We start from the raw sequence: 22081 nt of genomic DNA on the forward strand, positions 1-22081 counted from the left end.
GGAAAAGAGAGAATTCCACTGAAAAGCAAACAGCATTTCCTCCTACAAAATATGTTGTTAAAATTGCCTTTTTTTTTTTTTTTTTTTTTTGCATAGAGGGTTATTTTAAAACATGTCCTGGCCCCAAGGTGGGATTTATAGCAAACATGAGATGGAAAAAAATATATGTATGTATATATACATTTTTTGTGGGGGTGTGTCTTTGGCAGCTCAGAGGCAGCCCACACTCCAAATAGGAGCCGGAAACCCACCCTGCTCTCTCTTGCCCTTTATTAATATTATAGATGTCGAATTTGTCGACAGGATCAATCTTATCCATTCAGGAGCTGGATTAACAGAGCCCCGTTGTAATGAAAATCTATTAGCCTCCTGTTTGAAACACGGATGTTTGTGTCAATCAATAAACAGCCTACTGTAGAATACAAAAGCAGGTTTCTAAATTTGAAAGGGGTGGGGGGAGGAAGGAGAGCCAGCTAAGAAAAGTGTGAAGACCTCTGTAAAATCAAGCCTCTCTGATCGATACTTATAAATAGTTAATGTGTGGGGAGGGGTCGATTGTTGTTAAAAAAAGGAAAAAAGAAAAAAAAGATCTTGTGTGAAAACCATCAACACCTCCACTCTGTTATTATTTTTGATAGAAATTGTCTTTTGAATTAAGGGCTGAGAAAGTGGGCCAAACTGAAGGGGCATTCCTTGAAAATTCCTGTGTTTCGTGGGCAGCGAAGATGACCCCTGGGGTGGCCGGTGGGTCTGTAAGTTGCTGGGCTTTGGGGAGATCAAACTGAGTGGGTGACTCCCACCGGCCCTCCCGGGGGGCATGGAGGCCACCCACTCCCAAGACGGCGGCTTCTTCTACTCCGCTCTTAAGAAGCTCATGGCATGAAATTTCAAGTCAATCGGTTTGGGTCACAGGAGCTTCGTGTCCCTGGGCTGAACGTGAACACTCGGAGCCCTGCCCTGGAAGCCTCAGATAAACCAAATATGAAACATCTGAATATTCATCACCTTCCCCCGCCCCGTTGGCCTCCCAAATACAGGGAAGCCGGCAGCTGTAGTTCATTAAGATCCACCTAATTCACATCGGGAAAGTCAGATTATTTCCCAAAATCGACCGTGGCCAGTGTCCAGCTCCTGCCGTCTGCAGTCTGTCCCTGGGTCCCTCGGACCACAGTGCTTGTGGGAGTGTTGGGGGGTGGTCAGCTGTGTCCACGGGCTCTTTCCCCAGATATCCCGGGGGCTCAGGGCTGGGTGGAGGAGCCTGGATGTTCACATTGAAGTTCAGATGAAGGTGCGGAAGCGCAGCTAAGAAGTCTGGGGGTCGTTTCTTTTCTTCGGGTGATGCGAGAACAGAGAGGGGGCAGAAACCCCCACCCCGTTCCCCACCCCACCCCCCCGACCCATCGCCCGCCTGCACCTTGCCCGCCCTGCTCCAAGGGTTTCAGGACAGGAGGCCGAATCTAGCCGTTTCTGCCCCTGGGGACCAGGGTGTCTGAGCTTTCTAGCTCAGCCTGGGTTCGGAGAGGACGCCTGGGCGGGCTGGCTAACTGTGGTAACTGGGGGTGAGTGATGAGGTACAGCGTTCCAGCTCTGCACCATGCCAGTGTGGTCCCGGCCTGCGTTGGCGGAGTAGGGGGGCGTCCTCAAGAATTCAGGAAATCTGACCTGGAAGGACAGGGCCCACATATAACCGTTCAGGTTGGGAGCAAGGAGGGTCCCTCCCAGCCAGCACCCCCCCCACCAACCGCCACCACTAGCTCCTGCCAACTGTGGGGGGGACCCTCTGGCAGGCTGGCTGTGAACCCTTCTTGGGATGTTCACTTCCCCCATCTACCAAGCAGGGGCCTGGGTCTGTGGGCAAGCCTGGACCAACACAGAACTGGGGGCGTCTGCAGGCTGCAGAAAGACCCTGGTCCTTCTGCCTCTAGTCAGAGACCCTGCCCTCCTCCGCAGCATGAGGCACGCCTGCCGTTACTATTTCGTTCAGTCGCATCTGTGTCCGCGTCTCTTCCCAGGTGGACCGAGGGCAGGGGTCGGACCCCTGGGACCTGTGTTAGCACTCTGTGTTCACGGCGGTTTCTGAGCAGCGGGCCTTGGATCCACAACCCGGGAGAGCCCGGGGTGTGTTCCCAGCTTCTGGTGGAATCCACGTTGGAACTTCCGTCTTCTCCCAGAAACCAGATCCCCGTCTCTCGCTCCCCAACCCAGCCCAACCCATGGCGTCTTTTCCTTTTCTTTTTTTTTTTTAAGAAAGCAGCTATGCTTTCGTTTTTATCCACAAACTTTTCTGAAGCCTCTTTCAAAGCTGGCAGAATGCACAGGACACATGAAAGCATCCACAACCTCCCAAGACAAGTTGAGATTTTTAAAAAGGTCTCTCTTTTTGGGCCCCTTCTTCTCTGGGGGAAGGTGCGGGGGGGGGGTGGTGAGAGTCTGCAGAAACTGGAAACAAGAGCCCCTTATACCCGGGAGGGTCTGAGCTCCGGGCAAACCATCCCCCCTCCGCTCCCCGAACCTTGCCCCGGCGGAAATGTAAATGTAACATTTCATAAACCATACCCACCCTGCGGCCTTGGGCACCGACTTGAATTAGCAAAAATATGTGTTCGAAAAAGTCCTTGCCCAGGCTGAAATATGAAAAATAACTCTGAGGGTGGGTTTGGCCAACTCTGGTTGAAAGGTGACAAGGTTAAGGAGGTGTGTGTGTGTGTGTGTGTGTGTGTGTGTACACGTATGTGTGTGTGTGTGTGCGTGCCCCTGGCTAGGGACAGACGGGGAAGGGGTTCAGGGGACATCTGGCTCCTCACTCCCGAAAAGTGAGAGGGTTTGCTCATCAAGCGAAACTGATTTTATGAAAATCTTATCACAGGCACGGCCTTGGGACTGACGGAAGCAGCTGGTTGGATGGCTTCCTTCCTCCCAGGACGGGTTATTTCGAAACCAAGTGTCGACTGGGAATCAAATATGGGAATCAAAATTGGGAAGGGGGTGACTTTAACTCTCTCTTGGACTCGAGTTTTTGGATACCCAGGATCACCAGCTGGAGGAGACCCCTGGGAACCGCCTGACCCTAACTCCCAGCAAGTTCCCGCTTGGGTGGGGTTCATTCAAGGTTCCAGGGATGGGGGGTGGCCCTGCTTGGGGGCCTGGGACTTCTCACCCCCTGTTCCCTGCAAGTGAAACTCGGGCCTTGTAAGACCCAGCTACTGTGTGCCCCCCAGAGGAGGCTGGGTCCCCAGGTTGGCCGGGAAGGTCAGGGAGGAGGGGCGCAGGCTGCAGGCCGGGTGTCCCTGGGGAACCGGCCTCCTCACCTGAGGCCTGGAAGAGCTACCCTCCCCTCGGAAGCCTCCAGAAAGAGGCTCAAGCGGAGGGCCCCGGCCGCTTTGACCCCACTTCCGCGCCTGTCAGTCCACTGTTTCCAGCAAATACCGAGTTCCCTGGTGGGCGGGCCGGGCCCCCGACCGGGCAAACCTGGAGGACGCTCGCAGTGGACCAGGTGACCGCGGGGGCAGACCTGGGGCGCGCGACGCGCCTGCGGCCAGGACTCGGAGCTCCTGGGGCCGCCCCGCGCCCCCACCCCGCGCGCCCCCTCCAGCTCCGGCCGCGGCCTTCGGTGTCTCCCCCAACCCAGCGCAGACCCGCGAGGCGGCTGCATGTTTAATACATGACGGTTATTTGTACTTGTGTGTGATAGGCGCGCGCCTCCGCTTTGATGAGAGCGGCGGCGGTGACAAAGCCCTGTTTGTCAAGTTGCGAGCGCCGCTTTGCCTTTTCGCTTTTGAAGTCCGCGGGGGAGCAGGCCATGGGCCCCCCGCTCCCGCCCCGACTCCCCCCAAGTCCTTCCCACCCCCCAGCTCCGTCCGCCGCACGCGGGGCCGAGCCCACCCGGGGCCGCGCGCACGAGCGCCGGGCACAGCGATCCTGCAGGGTGGACCGAGGGCGCAGAGGACCGGACGGAAACCCGGGGGAGAGACTGAGGGGGCGAGGGAGGGCGGCGGCGGGGAGGAAGGGCCTCGGAAGGACGGACGAAGGAGAGAAGGAAGCTCTGCTGCGTCTGCATTCCGTCCCCCTCTTCCCCGCCTTCCTGGCCTCCCACCCCGCAGGTCGAGGCACCCCCCGTGCGAACTCGACCTTGGCCCTGGGGCTTCACTTTCGTTCCCACCGACGGAAACGCTGGACGCCCAGGGCGCCCCGGATCCTGGGTTCTGGCTCATCGGCGCTTCGCAGGATGAGGAACTGACTCCAGAAAAATTGCAAAACGAACTCCTCCAAAACCCGTAACACTCCCCCAACCCGCCTTCCACCCCCGTAACCCCTCGTCCCAACTCCCTGGCGGAGGGGAAGGGCGGGTGGAAGGGGCCGCCAGGAGACATGACAGAAAGCAAAAAAAAAAAAAAAAAAAATTTAAGCGGGGAGGGGGCAGAAAAGTCACTTTATTTGCGGACGGAATTTGCATTTTGGAGAACGGATAGCTTGTGTCGCTGCCATGGGTGCAAATGCATTTCGGATTGCAGTTGAGAAAAAGCGAATCCTTTTAAAGCACGTTATAGCGTTCCGAGAGAGGTAGGGTCTGGTCAGGAGAACCAAGACACAAGCAAAAAAAAAAAAAAAATAGATGTCTCCCCCCCGCCCCCAATAAATCTCTCAGACACCAGGCTGACAGCACGGCTTGAACAAGAAGGCTGCGTCGGTCCGGCGCCCCCAAGGACCGCTGTGTACGAACCGGTTCTCCCAGCGAGGGAGCCGCCGGCTTCTCCGCGTCTGGACTCGCGCGTCCCAGGCAGCCGAGGGCCGCAGGGTCCGTGTCCGGCCCCTCCGAGGTCTCTGAGCCGCTCTGCCCAGCCGCTGCCGCCGCCGCGGAGACTCGGACGCCCACGTTCGCCCTTCCTCGCTGTTTCGGGGTTCTCCAACTGTTCCCCCATCAGGCCGCGCGCGCGCGCACACCCTCTCCGGGGGGAGATCCGGCGGGTCCAGCCACGCCGTGCCCAACCGCATCGCCAAGTTGGGAGTCACTTCTCCCCCGTGGGATGGCGCATCAGCGCCGCCGCCCCGGTGTCCCCTCGGTGGCGTCTCGGCGCGGCCACGCCCGGACGCCGCATCCCGCGGGGAACAGATTCGAGGCGCGAGGCTGCGGCGCTCCTCCCGGTACCGGGCCGCCGAGGACGTCCTCACCATCCCCAAACTCCTCCTCGAGTTTCCTTTCCGCCGGCCATTGCGAGAACACGGATACCTGTTCGCGGCGCTGACTCTTTGCGCCCCTGCGCGCGCGCGCTCTCTCTCCATATCCGTCTCTCTCTCTCCCTTCAAAAACGTGATCTTTACCGCTTCACACCAAGGTGCCACAGACGCCAAACAGTGATGAAATCAAAAGAAAACCAATTGCCGGACTGGAGGTGGGGGAGAGATAGCGCCTCCGCGTGCGCCCGCCGCCGAGCCGCGAGGTGTAATTGCTGCAGACAGAGAGCGTTGGGGGTTGGGCGCAGAGGTAGCCGCGTATAAATAGTGAGATCTCAAATTGAAAGGCATAAATAACAGCAGGAGGGACCTGCCTTCACACGGACGGTCCTCTCCGCGCGCGGGAGGCGTGCGGACCACAGCCCGGCTCCTCGCCAGCCCCGCGGACCCCCGCGGCCCCCCCCCCTGTTCCCACCCCCACACCCCCAGGCAGCCATGGAAGAACTCACGGCTTTTGTATCCAAATCTTTTGACCAGAAAAGCAAAGACGGCAGCGGCGGCGGCAGCGGCGGCGGCGGCGGCGGCAAGAAAGAGTCCATCACGTACAGGGAAGTTTTGGAGAGCGGACTGGCGCGCTCGCGGGAGCTGGGGGTCTCGGAGTCCAACCTCCACGACATAACGGAGGCCGGCGGCCACTGCCCGGTGCATCTCTTTAAGGACCACGTGGACACCGACAAGGACAAAGTGAAGGAGTTCGGTTCGGGGAGGGCGGCGGAAGGTAAGCCGGGCCGGACGCAGGCTCCGGGCCCCTCCGGGGCACGGGGCTTCCCGTGGCCACCGAGCCCGGCCGTCCGGCGTCTCGCTCTGCGCTGCGCGGAGGCCCCGGGGAGGGGGCGCCGCAAGGGGCTCTTCGTTTCGCCCCCAAAAAGCTGAACGTGACAGCCACGGCTCGGACGCAGAAGGGCCCCGGCCGCCACCCGTCGCCAGGCTTTTCATAAGAAAGAAACCGGCCGGAGAACCGAGGAGGCAGGGGCGGATGGAGGCCCTGGATCCGAGGGCGGGCAGCGGCCCGGGGTCCGCGCGCACCGCGTCCCCTGGGGGCTTTGGTATTGGGTGCCAGCGGGCCCTTTCCCCGGATGGAGAGCGAGCCGGGTGTTTGGGCTTACCAAGGCCGGTCGAGGGTAAGGCTGGCGGCCGCGCGCCCGTGTGCCCGCTGGGGTGTCTGTGTGTCCCGGGACGGGCCCCGGTGCTCTCTCCAGGCGCCAGTCGCCTGCCCGCTTCCCCCGCTAGAAATGGGCCGCGTGGGGGACCGCGCCGGCCGGCAGGCGTCGGCCCCTTCCTTCGCCTCTCAGCCCCGGGCCCTCGTAGGCAGAACTTTGCCTTGATGTTGGCTGCCGCGGGGCCCGTGAAATTAAAACCAGCCCTGTGCCCGCAGGTGGTCAGGGTCTGTGCGGGGCAGAAGGGCCCGGGGAGGCTCGGGAACCTCTGTCTCGCGCGCGCGCGCGGCGGCCCAGACCCCGGCCGTCAGGGCGCCATCGGGCCCTCCTGCAGGACCCCCATCCTGCGGCTTTTCCTGATATCTCCGAGGCGTTTCGGCGCTGTCCTTGACTGCAGAGGCGGCCAGGAGGGGAGGCTTGTTTACAAGGGTTTTCTCAGCGGGGTCGAGATGGTCCCCACCGGGGGCCGATTTCCATGCAAACAGGGCAGCCGGCAGCTATAAATCAGAGGAATAAAACTGGCTGGTTTCTCAGCGGGGAGCGTTTGAAAGCGTCCGAAGGTCTATATTTCTCATGACAAAGCGAGGAGAAACAGAAGCTTGCCATATGGGGCGTGGGTCCCCGTGTCTTCCTCTTGCAGTGTTGAGAGGGGTCGGCATTGGCGACCCCTGGAAGCCCGTCGGTCCCACACTTCGCTGGGGAAGTCCCCGGACGCGGGGCTTCAAGGCTGGCCCAGACTGCCTTTGGAAACCTTGACCTTAGCGGAGGCAGAAGGCTGGCGGAGGCTTAGTCCGGATAAGCCCCCGACCCCGTGAGAGTCCGCGCAGCCTGAGTTGGGATCGTCTTACCTCTGGGGCTAACCCCTTGGCGAGGCCTCACGCACCTGGCCCTATAATTCCTACAAAGACGGTGTGCTTTGATGGAGACGCGGCTGTCTGCCCGCCAGAGTCCCGGTCAGGGCCTACTTTTAATTTACAGCGCCTGGTGACTGACCTCCCGGACCCCTTCACGGCTTCCCCCATCCTCCTTAAAGGCTGAGTTCCCCCTCTGCCTGCCTCGGCTCACCCCTGGACAGTCAGGACAGAAGAACCCTGGCATTCGGCACCTGGAAAGAGGGCAGAGCACAATCGAGGCCTTTTTATTTTCTATTTTAAATAGACAGGAAGAGAAAGACAGGGCTGTAAAAAGTAGAAGCAAGAAAAATCGCAGTTGCCCCTTTCTTGTCTGGCTCTGCAGACTGCCCCCCGAGAAGGGCCGAGCCCCCCTGGCTGAATTGGCAGAATGGAGGGGTGGGAGACGCCTGGGGTGTGGAGAGACACGGAGGTGTTGAGCGCCCGGATCGTGTGGAACCGCTGAGCCTGTGGTTTCTGCAGAGCCTGCCCTGGGTTCTGCAGAACTTTCAAGGCCAGCTTCTCATTCTGGGGTCAAGTCCCTGGGGTTCAGGCTTAAGACACCTGCAGGTCGAGTCAAGGCGGGGCTACCTCTGGGAAAGGATATTTTTCCCTGTGGTGGAGAAGTAGGGAATCCTTGGAAAGGCATTTGTCTCAGGAGGTGAGAGGGCACTGGGTGCCCAGTACCCAGGAGCCTTGAGGAGAGATGTTTCAGGACTCCAGTGCTAGAGAGCATCTTAGGAACCCCCGCTGGGGGACAGGCTGGTTTCACTGATTTTCCCCTGGCCCCAGGGAGAATTTGAGTCTTTCCCCCTTTGCAAGTCTTCGGGCTCACGGCTGAGGGCTTCTGCAGTGCTTCTGGACTCTTTTCAGAAGTTGTGGAAGCCCAGACTCTTTGGAGAGAGTTTACGGAAAGCCACTGTCTTCTCCTTGACCCAGAGGGGACATCTAATGAGGGCGTTCGGAGACCTTTCTGCCTGCACCCCCATAGCCCCTATGATCCGAGAAAAAAAACACAAGGGCTGCTGAAATGTTGTTCACTCTTTGCAATCTCATGGACTGCAGCATGCCAGGCCTTCCTGTCCATCACCATCTCCCCGAGTTTGGAGTTTGCTCAAACTCATGTCCATGGAGTCGGTGATGCCATCCAAGCATCCCATCCTCTGTCGTCCCCTTCTCCTCCCGCTTTCAGTCTTTCAGCATTGGGTCTTTTGGCTTCCACCAACTCCACGACTGGGGAGCCAACTTTTATTTTCAGTCCTGAGTTTGGTGTGGGCCTGCATTTCCTGGAGGTGGAAAGGAGAGGCGTCTGGGTTTGAATCTGGTTGATCCTGACCTTACTGCCCCCTCCCCCAGCAAATACAGATGCTCCTGTAATTTTTGGACCGAAGAGAGTTTGCACCCCTGGCGTCCTGTTGGAGCCTGAGAATGTGTCCAAGAGTCGGAGGGGCAAAACAGGAAGTCAGGAACCTGTGTTCTTGGGGGAACCGCTAGACGCCTTCCTGTGTGCCTTAAGATATGGCTTTGCCTTCTTGGGGGGGCTTCCCTGGTGGCTCAGACAGTAAAGAATCCACCTGCAATGCCAGAGACCCGGATTTGATCCCTGGGTGGAGAAGATCTCCTGGAGGAAGGCATGGCAACCCACTCCAGTATTCTTGCCTGGAGAATCCCACGGACGGAGGAGCCTGGCGGCTCGCAAAGTCAGACAGGACTGAGCGACTGTTTTCTTTTCTTCTTTGCTTTGTTGATCAGAGGGAGATGAGGTCCGCCGATTGCCCAGCTCTGTGGTGACCTGGAGGAAGCTCTGGCCTGGCTGGAGCTGCCCCTGTCCTGCTGAGGTTGGTGGGGGGACAGGGGTTCTCCCTGGCCTGGACCCTTAGCCAGGCCTGCGCTCTCCCTGAGCTCTTCGCAGGAGCTCCCGCCAGGGACCCCGTACTTGGGTGACTCTGCCTATGCGTGTTTGACTTAATAATATTTAACACCCTGTTCCCTTTCCAAAAAAAAAAGAGAGAGAGAGAGGAAAGGGTGTGTGTTAGGTTCTGTCAATAAGTCAACAGAGGCGAAGTGGATAATTGAGGGAACTGTTCGGAGATTAGGCCAAGATACACCAGCCGGGCCGGGATTCGGAGTCGTTACAAAAGAGCGCGTCTTGCCTGCGAGTTTGCTTTATCGGCTCCACGCAGCTGTGCGTCGGGGCGCGTTGTCCGCCGAGGCCCCGCGCCCCGTGGGCGCACCCAGTGTTCGGCCACGTCGAGCCAAAGCTTCCCGGCGCGCGGCCTGTTCGCAGCGCGCGGGGCCGGTGTTCCCAGCACTCAGGTCCGGCGGGCCGGCCCCGGGGAGGTGGAGGCCGGCGGAGGGGCTTTGCGCGGCCCCCGGGGGGCCTGGGGAGCTCGGGCAGGGGCGCGTGGGGGGGACCTCAGCGCTGTGCCCTCGGCCGCCCGTAGGTATCTACGACTGTAAGGACAAGCGCGACGACGTCAAGTCGGAGGACGAGGACGGGCAGACCAAGCTGAAGCAGCGGCGCAGCCGCACCAACTTCACGCTGGAGCAGCTCAACGAGCTGGAGCGGCTCTTCGACGAGACGCACTACCCCGACGCCTTCATGCGCGAGGAGCTCAGCCAACGCCTCGGGCTCTCCGAGGCGCGCGTGCAGGTGAGGCTCGCGGCCCCCGGAGCGCGCCCCCTCGGCCTTGGGGGCGCTTTCCAGGAGCGCGCGGAACCCCGGGGCTGGGGTGGGCGTTCGGAGGCTTCCCCGGGGCCTAGCTCGAGCCTTGCCTGGCACGCTCGCCCTTCTCGTCGAGCGCACAGGGTGGGTGACTGGGGGCGGGGGCTGGAGCTGGGCGTCCGGGGGCATCCCCGGGGTCTCGCGCGCGCCCTACCTGGCAGGCTCGCCCTCCGCATCTCGGTGACTGAGGCTCCTGCCCGCGCGGGGCCGGATTAGCCGGGGCGCCGGGCGGGGACCGGGGAGGGGGCGCGCAGGGGCGGCGACGCGGGCGCATGGAATTGGTGATGTCCCCATCTGGCGAGCCACCGGCTGCTGGGGGGGTGGGGTGCGCCCGCACGTGCGCGGGGGAGGGGGCGCTCCCGGGTAGTTTTGTTGTCTTTTTTTTTTTAATCTCGGGTTGTTGTAAACGTGGAAGTGAAGCGGACGACTTTATTGATGGGGGAGGGTGGTGGAGACCCCCTTCCTGACGGGCCCCCCCGCCTGCAGGCGCTGCCGACGGCCGGCCCTGCCAGTCCTGCTGGGCTTTTCCGTCGGCGTTGACGGTTCCGGGCAGGACGGCAGAGCCCGAGAGAAGGAAAAGAGGGTCACGGTCCCTGGGCTCCGGGGACTGGTTATTTAAATAAATGGAATTAATGCGGCCAACGGGGGGAGGGGACCGCGTGCAGCCCGGGCTTTGGAAGAACGGCTTTCTTGTAGCTGTAGGATCAACGTCTTTAAACACGACTGGGCTAAGATTGTACGCAGGAAACGAAAACACGGAACGGGTTTTAGAGACAGTGTTTTACAAAAGCTTTCATTTGGGGAGCGAGGGGGAAGGTGTTTGCATTCTGTGTCCTTCCCGTTTCCTCCCTGCCGCCGCGGTAACTGGGGTTTCTTAGGCGGGGATGCCGCAGTCCCCCAGCCTGTCCAGGACTCTCCGTGGCCTGACACGGTGGTGCAGTCCGCGTCCCTGGGACCGCGGGCCGGCTGGCTCTGGGGACCTCGTCCCCGAGCCCATTTGTCCCGGCGTCTGTGGCCGAGGCGAGGAGGGGCGCGAGGCGGAGAGGGGGGGGACTCCTGGCCACCTTTCTCCGTCAAGATGGATGGGGCTGCCCTATATAAATTAATGAAAAGATTAAACTTTTGCTGAAGGGGACATCAACTTTTATGTCATTTCACAGCCTTTCTGCCCGGGATCTGTAATATCTCCCAGGCCTTGATGTACTGTTTCTATAAAAATAAATTACTTGTAATTTAATTCCACACTATTTCTTTCAGTAGTCTATTACTGAATAGCACCTTCGCAGGAGAGACCGAGTTGGCAGAAAATTGCTTCTTGGGTGGCTACAGATCTTGAGAAAAGCCCTGAAAAAAAAAAAAAAAAGGTTCAGGGGGCGGATCGGAGGTGGGAAAATGAAAAAAGTGAGGCACAGGCCTATTGATCCAGAGTTGGATTAAAATGTAACGATTGTAAATAATAATAAAAATAAACATGGGGATATAAGAAATGAAATAATTTCCGATTGGCCACGGGGAGAAGCATCTTGTAATAAAGAGAAGGCAGAAAGTGGTCATAAAAACCAATTAGTTAAAACTCGGACCCTGCTGTGCCGAAGCCAGGAAAGGGGGGCGGGGGAAGGTGGACTCAAAAAGGAAGAGACGAAAATGCGCTATATTTTAATCCTGAGTCTGAACTGTTGGGTAATCCTTTTCGGTACAGGCTGTCCTGTGTTGTTAGAGGATAGTGTTTCAATTTAGAGTGGAAATTTGCTGTAAATAAATTGAAGACCCTTTGGAAGCTGGTCCTTATTAACCTTTTATTTTTAGTGCTGTACTGGAAAACTCATATCACCCAGCTGTCAGGGTTATAATCGAAAGTTATGAGACCACGGTGAGGCGCGGGCGGTAATTTAATTACGACAAATATCTTTGGGTTTATGGCGCAGAGCTAAATTAAATGTCATTATTCACTGTCTGTAATGGAAATCAAAAGGAAATCAGATTACAGCATTTGTGAGAGAAATCAGCGAGTGATCCTTAATGAAGAAATAACTGTCTAAAGCAGTGTCGCGTGCTTTACTTAGCATATTCAGGACTAATTGGAATTGATCGTGAATCACCCCAAGACTGATTTATTATCGCCGAACGCAGCGGCTAATTCATCACTTTTATTCTCCGTAATCTTATTTTTTTTCTTCTTCCCCCGTGCTGAAGGGAAAGTGAGTTTTCTTTCTTAGATTTAAATAGGATTCTGTTTTCGAGGAAAAAATGCCCTTGGTGGTGGTTGGGGGGGTGGTGGTGGTGCAGAATTTTCGCATCTGGCTCCGAATTTTCACATCCTCTGCTGAGGATGGCCGGGTACCGGACCCCAAGGAGACGGTGGTGTCCAGGAAGGGTCGGAAACCGAGAGCGGTCCCAGTCCCCAGCTGAGTGCAAGGCAGCAGCGATTTGGGGCGGATCATGGGTAGGGAAGGAATCGGAGTGCAGGCTTTGGAAATGCAATCAGGATTTGTGAATCTCCACACATCTTGAGAAGGGGCATGGTTTTGGAAAATTCTTTTTGGAGCAATGGGGCATTCAAATTTGCCAGGCTTCTTGCAGCGTGGCGGGGTGAGCTTTCCTACGCTTGGTGGGGGAGAAGTCAGTTCTGTTAGGACAGGCGGGTCCTAGAGGTCAGCCTTGGATGGAAAACGGGCCCTTAAAAGAGGCTGCGAGGGAAAGTTCAGGTGTCCTAGAGTCCAGGCTGTGGGAGTTGAGGTTTCCTGGGCAGGCTGAGAGACGGGAGCAGCCCCAGGCCCTGAGCTTGGAGCATCACAGGGTCCCCGACTTCCCCTGAGAGGTGGAGCGTGGTCCGAGTTATCCTGGAGCACCACGGAGGGGACAGGGTGAGAGAGGCTGCAGGGGGAGTTCTGGAGAAAGTCAGGAAGGAAAAAATCAAGTGCTGAGGAACCCAGACGGAGGGGAAGCCCTGGATTCCATCTGCAAGGGGCTGTTTGGAGGAAGGGGACAGTGAGTGTGGGGAGGACTGGATGGGGCATTGGGGGGGTGTGGGGCTTTACACCCCAATCTTGTCGTCAGGCCTCTGATACTCGTTTGCTTGGGTCTCAACACCCTTTCAGGAGACTGAGCCACTCCAGTTACATTTCCTGTACCTGAAATCCAGGGTCTGCATTTTGTGTGTGGGGGGGCGGGGGGGGTGGTGGTGGTGGTGTGTGCACCAGTCTTTGGGAATCAAGAATGGTCATGACTCTGGGATGTGTAGCTGGGACCCTCCAGGCTTCCAAGGAGGTGGGGCGGATGCCTTGAAGGACTTGGAGGTTCCTGGACCCCAGAGCTTGATTAGGGAGGAGGCTGGTCAGGAGGTGGAAGGTCAAGTTGGACCAGTGGCCTGATGGGCTGGAGTTGGGGCTGCCGGCACAAAATGCTGTAAGGTTCTCCACGGCCACCCAAGGACCTTCTTGGGCTTCCCTGGTGGCTCAGATGGTAAAGAATCCGCCTGCCAATGCAGGAGACCTGAGTTCGATGCCTGGGTGGGGAAGATCCCCTGGAGGAGGGCATGGCAACCCACTCCAGTATCCTTGCCTGGAGAATCCCAAGGACAGAGGAGCCTGGCGGGCTACAGTCCATGGGGTCACAGAGTCAGACAGGACTGAGCGACTAAGCACAGCAGAGAGGACCCCCTGCTCGCTTTCAGTCCTGGATGCTAAGGCTCTAGTCCCACTTAGCTGAGGACACATGTCAGCAGCTCCAGGTGCCCAGTTGCGCTGAGGCTAAGGAGACAGGGGCAGGGGAGGGAGGCCTTGAAGGGGCCCACAGACAGCTTTTTTTGTGGGGGGGGGCCGGGAACCCCAAGGGCCTTGCACAGCCTCTGGCGTTGTCTGGAAAGCAGGCTTTGCCTGCGCTCACGATGGGGGTGCACGTGTGTCCGCTCCACCCCAGGTTTGGTTCCAGAACCGGAGAGCCAAATGCCGCAAGCAGGAGAACCAGATGCACAAAGGTGGGTGCCGGGCGGTGGGGGCGGGGGAAGGGGGAGGGCCGAGGATGGGGGTGGGGGCGGCGGGGAGGGGGAGGGCCGAGAATGGAGGGGGGAAGGGGGAGGGCCGAGGATGGGTGGGGGCGGCGGGGAGGCCGCTGAGACGGTGAGGTGGGGGGAGGGCCGAGGGTGGGGGTGGGGGCGCGGGAGGCCGCAGGGCGGAGGGTTCACTTCTGTGCTCGCTTGCAGGCGTGATCCTGGGCACGGCCAGCCACCTAGACGCCTGCAGGGTGGCCCCCTACGTGAACATGGGTGCATTGAGGATGCCTTTCCAACAGGTAGCTTGGTTTTGTATTTTTACTTCTCCCCCCGAGGGGAGCCGCCGCCTCCTCTAACCCGCCTGGGGGGAAGAAAGGGGAACCACTTTTTCACAAGGGCGAGATTTATAAACCCATCGTGCTGCGCTGTGTGCATAGTCACACAATCCTGTCCGACTCTTTGCAACCCCATGGACTGCAGCACGCCAGGCTCCGCTGTCCGTGGGATTTTTCCCAGGCAAGAACACTGGAGTGGGTTGTTGCCATGCCCTCTTCCAGGGGATCTTCCCCCGCCAGGAATCGAACCCGGGTCTCCTGCATTACAGGCGAATTCTTTACCACTGAGTCACCAGGGAAGCCCTTTTAACCCGTTGGTGCTTATTAACATCACGCTATAAAAAAAACTCTGGAGAGTTCTGTTTGAGGGACGACTAGAACAGAAAGACACATTTTTTTTTTTTTTTTTTTTTACGAAAGTCAGAGGGGAAAATAAAAAATGCTACCCACCCAGGAAGCGCCCACTCGCTCGGTGCCTGATCGGGGACGGAGGTGGTGTGTCTCCCATTCGTGCGTGATGACATTTTTCTGCAGCCAGCCTGGCCTCTCTGCATCTCAGTGGGGCGGAGTGGGGAGTGATCCTTGCCCTTGCACCTCAAGAGTTGGGGGTGCGCGGAGGGGGGAGTCGAGCCCAGCTGCCAGCAGGGCAGGCAGTCCTGTGCAAGGAGGGGGGCAGGTGGGGACAGAGGCCCTCGGAGTCCAGGTGTTCCAGGGGCCGCCCCACCGCCCCTGGTCTGGAGCAGCCTCTGGTGGGCGGCGGGAGCAGCGTGGCGGGACCTGCGGGGGGAGCTGGGCTAGAGGGGGCGCCCCTGCTGCTGCGGGAGGGGGCGGGGCCCAGCGTGGGGGTGGGGGCCTGCACGCTGGTGGGCGGGCGTGGGGGGACCCAGCGTGGGGGTGGGAGCCCCAGCGTTGGGGGGGAGCGTGCACGCTGGTGGGCGGGCGTCAGGGGGATGGGGGCCCAGCGTGGGGGCGGGGGCCTGCACGCTGTGGGGGGTGGGGGGAGGGGCCCAGGGGGGTCCGGCATGGCGCGGCGGCGGCCCAGCATGGGGGGCGGGAGCGTGCACGCTGGGGGTTGTCTCTGCGCCTGTGGGTGCTGAGGGCCGCGAGGTCTGAGGGTCTGACCTGGCCTGCAGGGCTGTCTAGGCGTGACAGCGTGGGGGGCCGTCTCACAATGGAGGGTCGTGTAGCGGTGACACCGGGGGTGTTCCAGGGGCGACAGCGTGGGGGGCCGTCTCGCCATGGAGGATCGTTTAGGGGTGACACTGTGGTTTCGGCTGGGAACTCCCGTGGGGCTGAAGGCAGGGAGGGAGTCCGGGGCTGTGGGCCGGGGAAGGGTCGGCACCCTGCTCCCTCGGACCCCGCCCCCAACCTCCAGGGCGGGGCCCCTCGCCCCCCAGCATCCCTGCCCAGGCCTGTAACGGCTATTACAGGGGCCGCTGCCCAGGCGTGGGGTCAGCGTTGGGCCCTCTGAAATGAGACCACTGGGAGCTCGAAGACTTGGCTGTGCTCTTTTTGGAAGTGGGTGGTCACTTCCTCCTCCTGACCCAGGGATCGAACCCTGGTCTCCTGCACTACAGGCAGATTCTTTACCATCTGAGCCACCAGGGAAGCCCATATAAGTTGGAACTTTGCTCTGCATTTTTTACAAAATGCTGTGGCTCAGACGGTAAACGGTCTTTTGGAAGATTCCCAGACTCTGGCCCATGGGAAGGGGCTGTGTGTGTGTGTGGGCCGCGGAGCGGAGTGGTGGGAGTGGTGGAGGCCTGAGCTATAGGCAGGACCCTGAGTCCAGGGGCCTGTCAGACCATCAGCTGAGGGTCGGGTGAGGAGGGGGTACCAGGTGTAGACACCCGGATGCTGAGGTGGGCCCGGGGATCTGTGCAGATCCCCCAGCTCCTTGGGGGTGGGAAAGCCCCCCTCCCCAAAACAGCCAGTGACTCCCATCCAGACATCAGGTGTCCAGAGAACAGTGGGTGGTGGTCCCCTGGTGGTGGGGGGGGGATGGTCCCCTAGTCTGGGGGGGTGGTCCTCCTGGTAGGACAGGCAACGACCCCCATCTGGACAGTGGGTGTCCAGAGGACAGTGGGTCGTGGTCTGCTGGTGGGGGGGGGTGGTGATCCCCTGGTGGGGTGGTGGTTCTCTGGTCTGGGGGGGTTTCCTCGGGTCAGGAAAGCACCCCTTAGAATAGGCAATGACCTCCATCCCGACACCGGGTGTCCACAGGACAGTTGGGTGGTGTTCCCCTTGTCTGGGGGATGTCCTCGAGGCAGGAAAGCACCCCTTAGAACAGGCAATGACCTTCATCCAGACAACCGTGTGTCCACAGGACAGTTGGGTGGTGGTCCCCTGGTGGGTGGTCCCTTGGTTAGGGGTGGTGCCCTGGTCTGGGGAGGGGTCCTCGGGGCAGGAAAGCGCCCCCCCGCCCAGAACACGCAGTGACTCCCATCCGGACACACCGGCTGTCCGGAGGACCGTGGGAGGTGGTCCCCTGGTTTGGGGGGGTCCTCGGTGTGGGAGAGCGCTCCCCCCACGAGTCCTGACTGTGCGGCTCTCCCACCCCAGGTTCAGGCACAGCTACAGCTGGAAGGCGTGGCGCACGCGCACCCGCACCTCCACCCGCACCTGGCGGCACACGCGCCCTACCTGATGTTCCCGCCGCCGCCCTTCGGGCTGCCCATCGCCTCCCTGGCCGAGTCGGCCTCGGCTGCCGCCGTCGTGGCCGCCGCGGCGAAGAGCAACAGCAAAAACTCCAGTATCGCCGACCTAAGGCTGAAGGCGCGCAAGCACGCGGAGGCCCTGGGGCTCTGACCCGCCGGCCCGCCGCCCCGCGCGCGCCCCGGGCCCCGCCACCCCGTGCATCCCTCCGTCCGTCAGTCCGTCCGTCCGCGGCGTCCTGCACTCTACCCCTCCGCTCCCCGCACCGCCCCCCACTCTCCGCCTCGCCGGGCCGCACGGACACCTCGGAGCCAGGGAGCAGCGAACTCCCCGCGCCGGGGCCGCCCTGGGAGATCCCTCTCCACCCCCTGCAGGCCTCGGGAGGGGACATCGGGGAGCGCACGGCACCTCCAGGACCTCGCGGAGACCGTCGCGGGGGCGGGAAGAGCGAGCAGGGGACGGTTGGACCACCCCAACTCGGCCCCCTCTTCGGGCGGTCCGTGCGTCCTGGGACGACCCTCGGCCACTTGGAGCTGCCCTGCGACCTCTCCTGCGGCTGCCAGTTCCCACCCTGTGCATGCGGCCTGCGCCACGCGCCTTTCCAAGATCTCAGTCTAGGAAACAGGAAAAAAAAAAAAAGGTCTGGGGCTGGTCTCCTCTGAAGATGCCAACGCTTGGATGCGCGCGGTTTTATTCACTGCCATGGACGGAAAAGTTTCATCCGAGGAGCTACGGGACGCGCCCCCTCCCGCCCCCAACCAACCCCAGTGTGGATTTCAGTGTGGACTCGGGCATCCGGAAGCAGGGACTCCCTCCTGGGCCGGCCCGCGCACCCACCGTCCCCCTACCCTTCGCCTGGAAGGTAGCAATAACGAAGCGCATTTGACACGGCCTGGCCAAGGTGATGCTGGTCACCGGGGACCTCAGGGTGTCACGTTGGGACCGACCCGGGGAGGGCCGGCGGCCTGAGCGCCCCCTGTCGTCCTGCCCGCGTTTGGCCCCGGCGCACCAGATTCAGGATTCCTTGGGCCGCACAACAGGCGACTTGATAACTTTCCCCCCGTCTTTTCGAGTCCCCCTCGAATGGACACTGGCTGTTCTGCAGAATTCAGATGCGGAAAGGACTTGCAATCTGGACAGAGGGGCACGGTGGTTTAAGGTATAATAATAATAACTGATGAAGCATCCACGCTAGGGACATGCAATGACATGCAGGAAAGTGCAATATTGTAAATATTATAGATTTAAAAAAAAAAGAAAGCTGTCCACTCTTGACCCTATCAGCTCCGGACTTTGAAGGGCATTACCTCCGCGCCCCCCACCACCACCTCTGCATGCTGCGGGCCCAGTGCCAGGAAGACCGGGGTAGGAGGGGAGTGCTTGCCGGTGGTGGAAGTGAGTTGGGTGTGGCTTGAGATGAGAACCAGGTTGGGGGTGGGGGGTGGGGGCGGGGGAAGGGCTGAGGGACGCCTCCTCCAGGCAGGCAGTTTTAAGAGAATTTTTTTTTTTTTTTTTAAAGGTGTGGGGCTTCCCTGGTGGCTCAGTTGGTAAAGAATCTGCCTGCCAGTGCAGGAGACCCAGGTTCGATCCCTGGGTCGGGAAGATCCCCTGGAGGAGGGCATGGCAACCTACTCCAGTATTCTTGCCTGCAGAATCCCTTGGACAGAGGAGCCTGGCGGGGCTACAGTCCACGGGGTTGTGCAGAGTCCGAGATGACAGTGTGACTTTCACCTTCTTTCACTTTTCTAGGGGTAGCCAGGTCTAGCCTTTCTTTTCTTCCTTTTTTTCCCCTCTTGTCCACGGGTTTCCCCTCCCCGCTTGTTGTGTGAACATCAGACAGCTCTGTGTCTTAGCAACAGGTCAAGGGCGGTGGGGCAGAGTCGCTTGACACCATGTACCCAAAGCGTTGAGGTTCCCAGGTTGAGTTGGGGCGATGGGCTTTGCACATGCTGTGTGAGGTTGGGTTGAGGAGAGTGTGGTGGTGGCTGGGCACCCTTGCTGGGCTTGTCTACCTCGAAAATGTGCATTTCTGTCTTTTTTTTTTTTTTTTGGTCTGTTTGTTTGCCTTATTCAACCCAGGCGTGCCCAGACAGAACTTGCTACCTAGGTCCCCAAAGCCCAGCCGGTCCACTTTCTAAGCCAGCTTAACAGCTTTTCGGTCTTGCTGACTGTTTTCCCTTACCCCTCCATTTGGGTACATTTCTGTAAGAAAAAAAATTTTTCCCCTTCCATGTAAGGGAATACATTCTACCTTTGCACTGACCTGAAATGTAGACTCATTTACAACATCTGAAACTCTTTTAATCAAAAGGCCCCTTCAACATCGTATTTTTTTTTTCTAATTTTGAAATTTCAACTAAAGCTCTGAGATGATGAAGAGAGAGATGGGGTAAAAAAAAATTGCATATTTTTAAATCACTTGCAAGCCTCACTCCCAGCATTCATGGCAGTATGGAACTTGCCTTGTATGTGCAGATCTCCTGAAAGGTTGTAATTTTTTTTTTTTTTAAGTCCTCTCCATGGGATTTTTCCAGCAAGAATACTGGAGTGGCTTGTCATGTCCTTTTCCAGATCTTCCTGACCCAGGGATTGAACCTGGGTCTCCTGCATGGCAGGCGATTTCTTTAACAATTGAGCCACCAAGAAAGCCCATATAAGTTGCAACTTTGCTTTACGTTGTTTAGAAAATGCCATGGCTCAGATGGTAAAGAATCTGCCTGCAATACAGGAAACCCAGGTTCACTTCCTGGGTTGGGAAGATCCCCTGGAGGAGGGCATGGCAGCCCACTCCAGTATTCTTGCCTGGAGAATCCCATGGACAGAGGAGCCTGGCGGGATACGGTCCCTGGGGTCCCAAAGAGTGGGACACGCCTAAGCGACTGACACTTTCAAATGAGCCGCGTTTGTCCTAGAATCAAAGGCAAAGGTTGGAGGTGAAATGTGTCCGTGCCATTTTTTCTCTTTTTTGGAGGTTTTTATGCATGCACTGTGGTGAAACGCTGACTCCCCACACATGAGGTCTGGTCTGGCAGAAACTGAAGTTTTAAAACAGAGCTGCCCGCTGGGAGGCTGGGAGGCCTGCTGGATGGGGGTGTCATCTCGTCCTTGTCTCTCTCTTAAATGGGGTGAGCCGGGGGCACCCCTCCTGGATGGGGGGCCCCTCATAACTGAACAGAGCCTGAGCTGTTTAAGGGGGGGCTGTGAGAGGAGCTGACATGGCTTCTCTCTGGGCAGGAAGAAAGTCTGGGGATGGCGGATGACTGTTCAGGGCACCCAAGGTGGACGGCGGCTCCTGGCCTCCTGTGTCTCCCAGAAATTCCAGGACAGAAGCGAGCTAGGAGCCCCAGTCGTGGTCAGTTCTGCCCAGCCCAGATGTGGTCTCTGCTTTCTCTCTGTCCGGCAGTCGGCAGGGTGTGCTGCGGTGGGCAGATGCTCTGTGTAGGTCCTGGTGTCCCGGGACAGTTTCTGGACCATCCTGGTCTCTTCCCAGCGGCCGCGGGACAGAACATGTACCCAGATGGACGTAGTTTGGCTGTTCTCCGTGTTTTCTGAGTAAAGACAAGACCCCCTTCTCAAAGTCCTTCACGGCCACTTCCAGAGGGAGCAGACCAAGTGCGGAATTGCTTAGAAAGCAAAGTGGACGGGTCTCCTCCGAACAGCACCGGACGTGGGGTTTTTGGTTGTGAAAGCCACGTGCAGGTGGGCCCGAGTGTGCAAACGTGCTACCACGTCTCTGCGGTGCTGAGCCCACGGGCTGCAGGGCTGTGTTCTCCAGGAAGGGCCCCGGTCCACGGTTTCGTTTCCTGAGACTCTGGTCGGAGAGGTCTTTCTCGATGGGAACTCCTGGTTTAGCAAAAACTCTTGTTCTTCTCAGCTGGGTTGTTCGGGTTCCATGTTTTTCTTACAGATTCGCTCTTTTTTTTTTTCCTTCTGTTGTGAGGCTGGGAAACTTGGAATTTTATCTCAATGGGGACTTGGTTGCATTGATGGGTCTTAGCATCAGATGTTGGGCTTCTCTGGTGGCTCAGATGGTAAAGGATCTGCTTGCAATGCGGGAGACCCAGGTTTGATCTCTGCGTCGGGAAGATCCCCTGGAGAAGGACATGGCAACCCACTCCAGTATTCCTGCCTGGAGAATTTCCATGGACAGAGGAGCCTGGCAGGCTACAGTCCACGGGGCCGCAAGGAGTCGGACGAGTGCGAACCACTGAGACTTTCACTTTCGCCGCACGTAGCTGAGGTGATGAAGTGTCTGACTTGGAGTTTTGATCGCTCGGCAGAGAGGCGCAAAGATCCCACCGGTGGCTCGTTTCTGGAGGGGTCACGGAGGTCATTTTGCTGTCGTGTTTTACAGGGTGACTTTGTTCCCCGTGACCGAGGCCGAGTCCAGGCTGGGTGAGGTTGCGGTACAGGCTAGCCGCAGAGCCACGCGTGTGTTTTCAACCTTTGCAGAGTCGCGCGTGCGTAACATCCCCCACCTGGGGAGAGGCTCTTCAGAAGAGCTTCACACGTCTCCGGGGGGTGCAGGGACCCCCCGCCCACCTTGCTCCCATCAGAGTTGGGACCCCTGACCAGCTGCCCCTGACTGCAGGCACTCATGTGCTCGGCCATGAACTTTGTTCACAGTGGGACCATCTGGACTCTGAAATGGGAAGGGGTTGGTGTCTAAGCTCACGGCCACCCCCGCCCTGCTGGTAACTCCCCCAGCCCAGTGTTCCCACCGGTGGGTTTCACTGTTAATGCTCCCCCAAGTCAACAGGGGACCCCAAGCCCTGAGTCCCAGCGTCGCTTACAGAAAAGCCGACTTCCATGACAAACATACGTTTGAGGCACTTTGCTCTTTTTTTTTTCTCCCCCCACCCCAAGTTTGGGAGGTTGGGTTGGCGGAGGGGTTATCCGTGGACAAGCTCGACATTAGAAAAAGGAAAAAAAAAAAAACTGGTGCCTAATTTATTAAAAATTAGCTTAGGAATATGCTGACTTTTCAATACACGTGAACACGATGCAATTTATAAATGTTTTATTGAAATCTGATATTTAACGAGAAAGCGGTTGAGGAATGTAGAAAAAAATGTTCAAGTTGCAAAGCTATTAAA

General features: G+C 58.6%; 1 protein-coding gene across 1 annotated transcript; it reads left to right on the forward strand.

The window, feature by feature from the left end:
* The first annotated feature begins 5667 nt into the window (after window positions 1-5667).
* SHOX (SHOX homeobox) lies at window positions 5668-17231 on the forward strand. The gene is made up of 5 exons (XM_086388877.1): window positions 5668-5950; window positions 9724-9932; window positions 13923-13980; window positions 14206-14294; window positions 16893-17231. Exons 1-5 carry the CDS (start codon window positions 5668-5670, stop codon window positions 17136-17138), a joined length of 885 nt encoding a protein of 294 aa, XP_086245003.1. The 3' UTR covers window positions 17139-17231.
* Window positions 17232-22081: the final 4850 nt, after the last annotated feature.

This window comes from Bos grunniens, chromosome X (genome assembly GCF_055505025.1).
Source record: "Bos grunniens cultivar Pamir isolate PY7600 chromosome X, Bosgru_T2T1.0, whole genome shotgun sequence".
Taxonomy (NCBI): domain Eukaryota; kingdom Metazoa; phylum Chordata; class Mammalia; order Artiodactyla; family Bovidae; genus Bos; species Bos grunniens.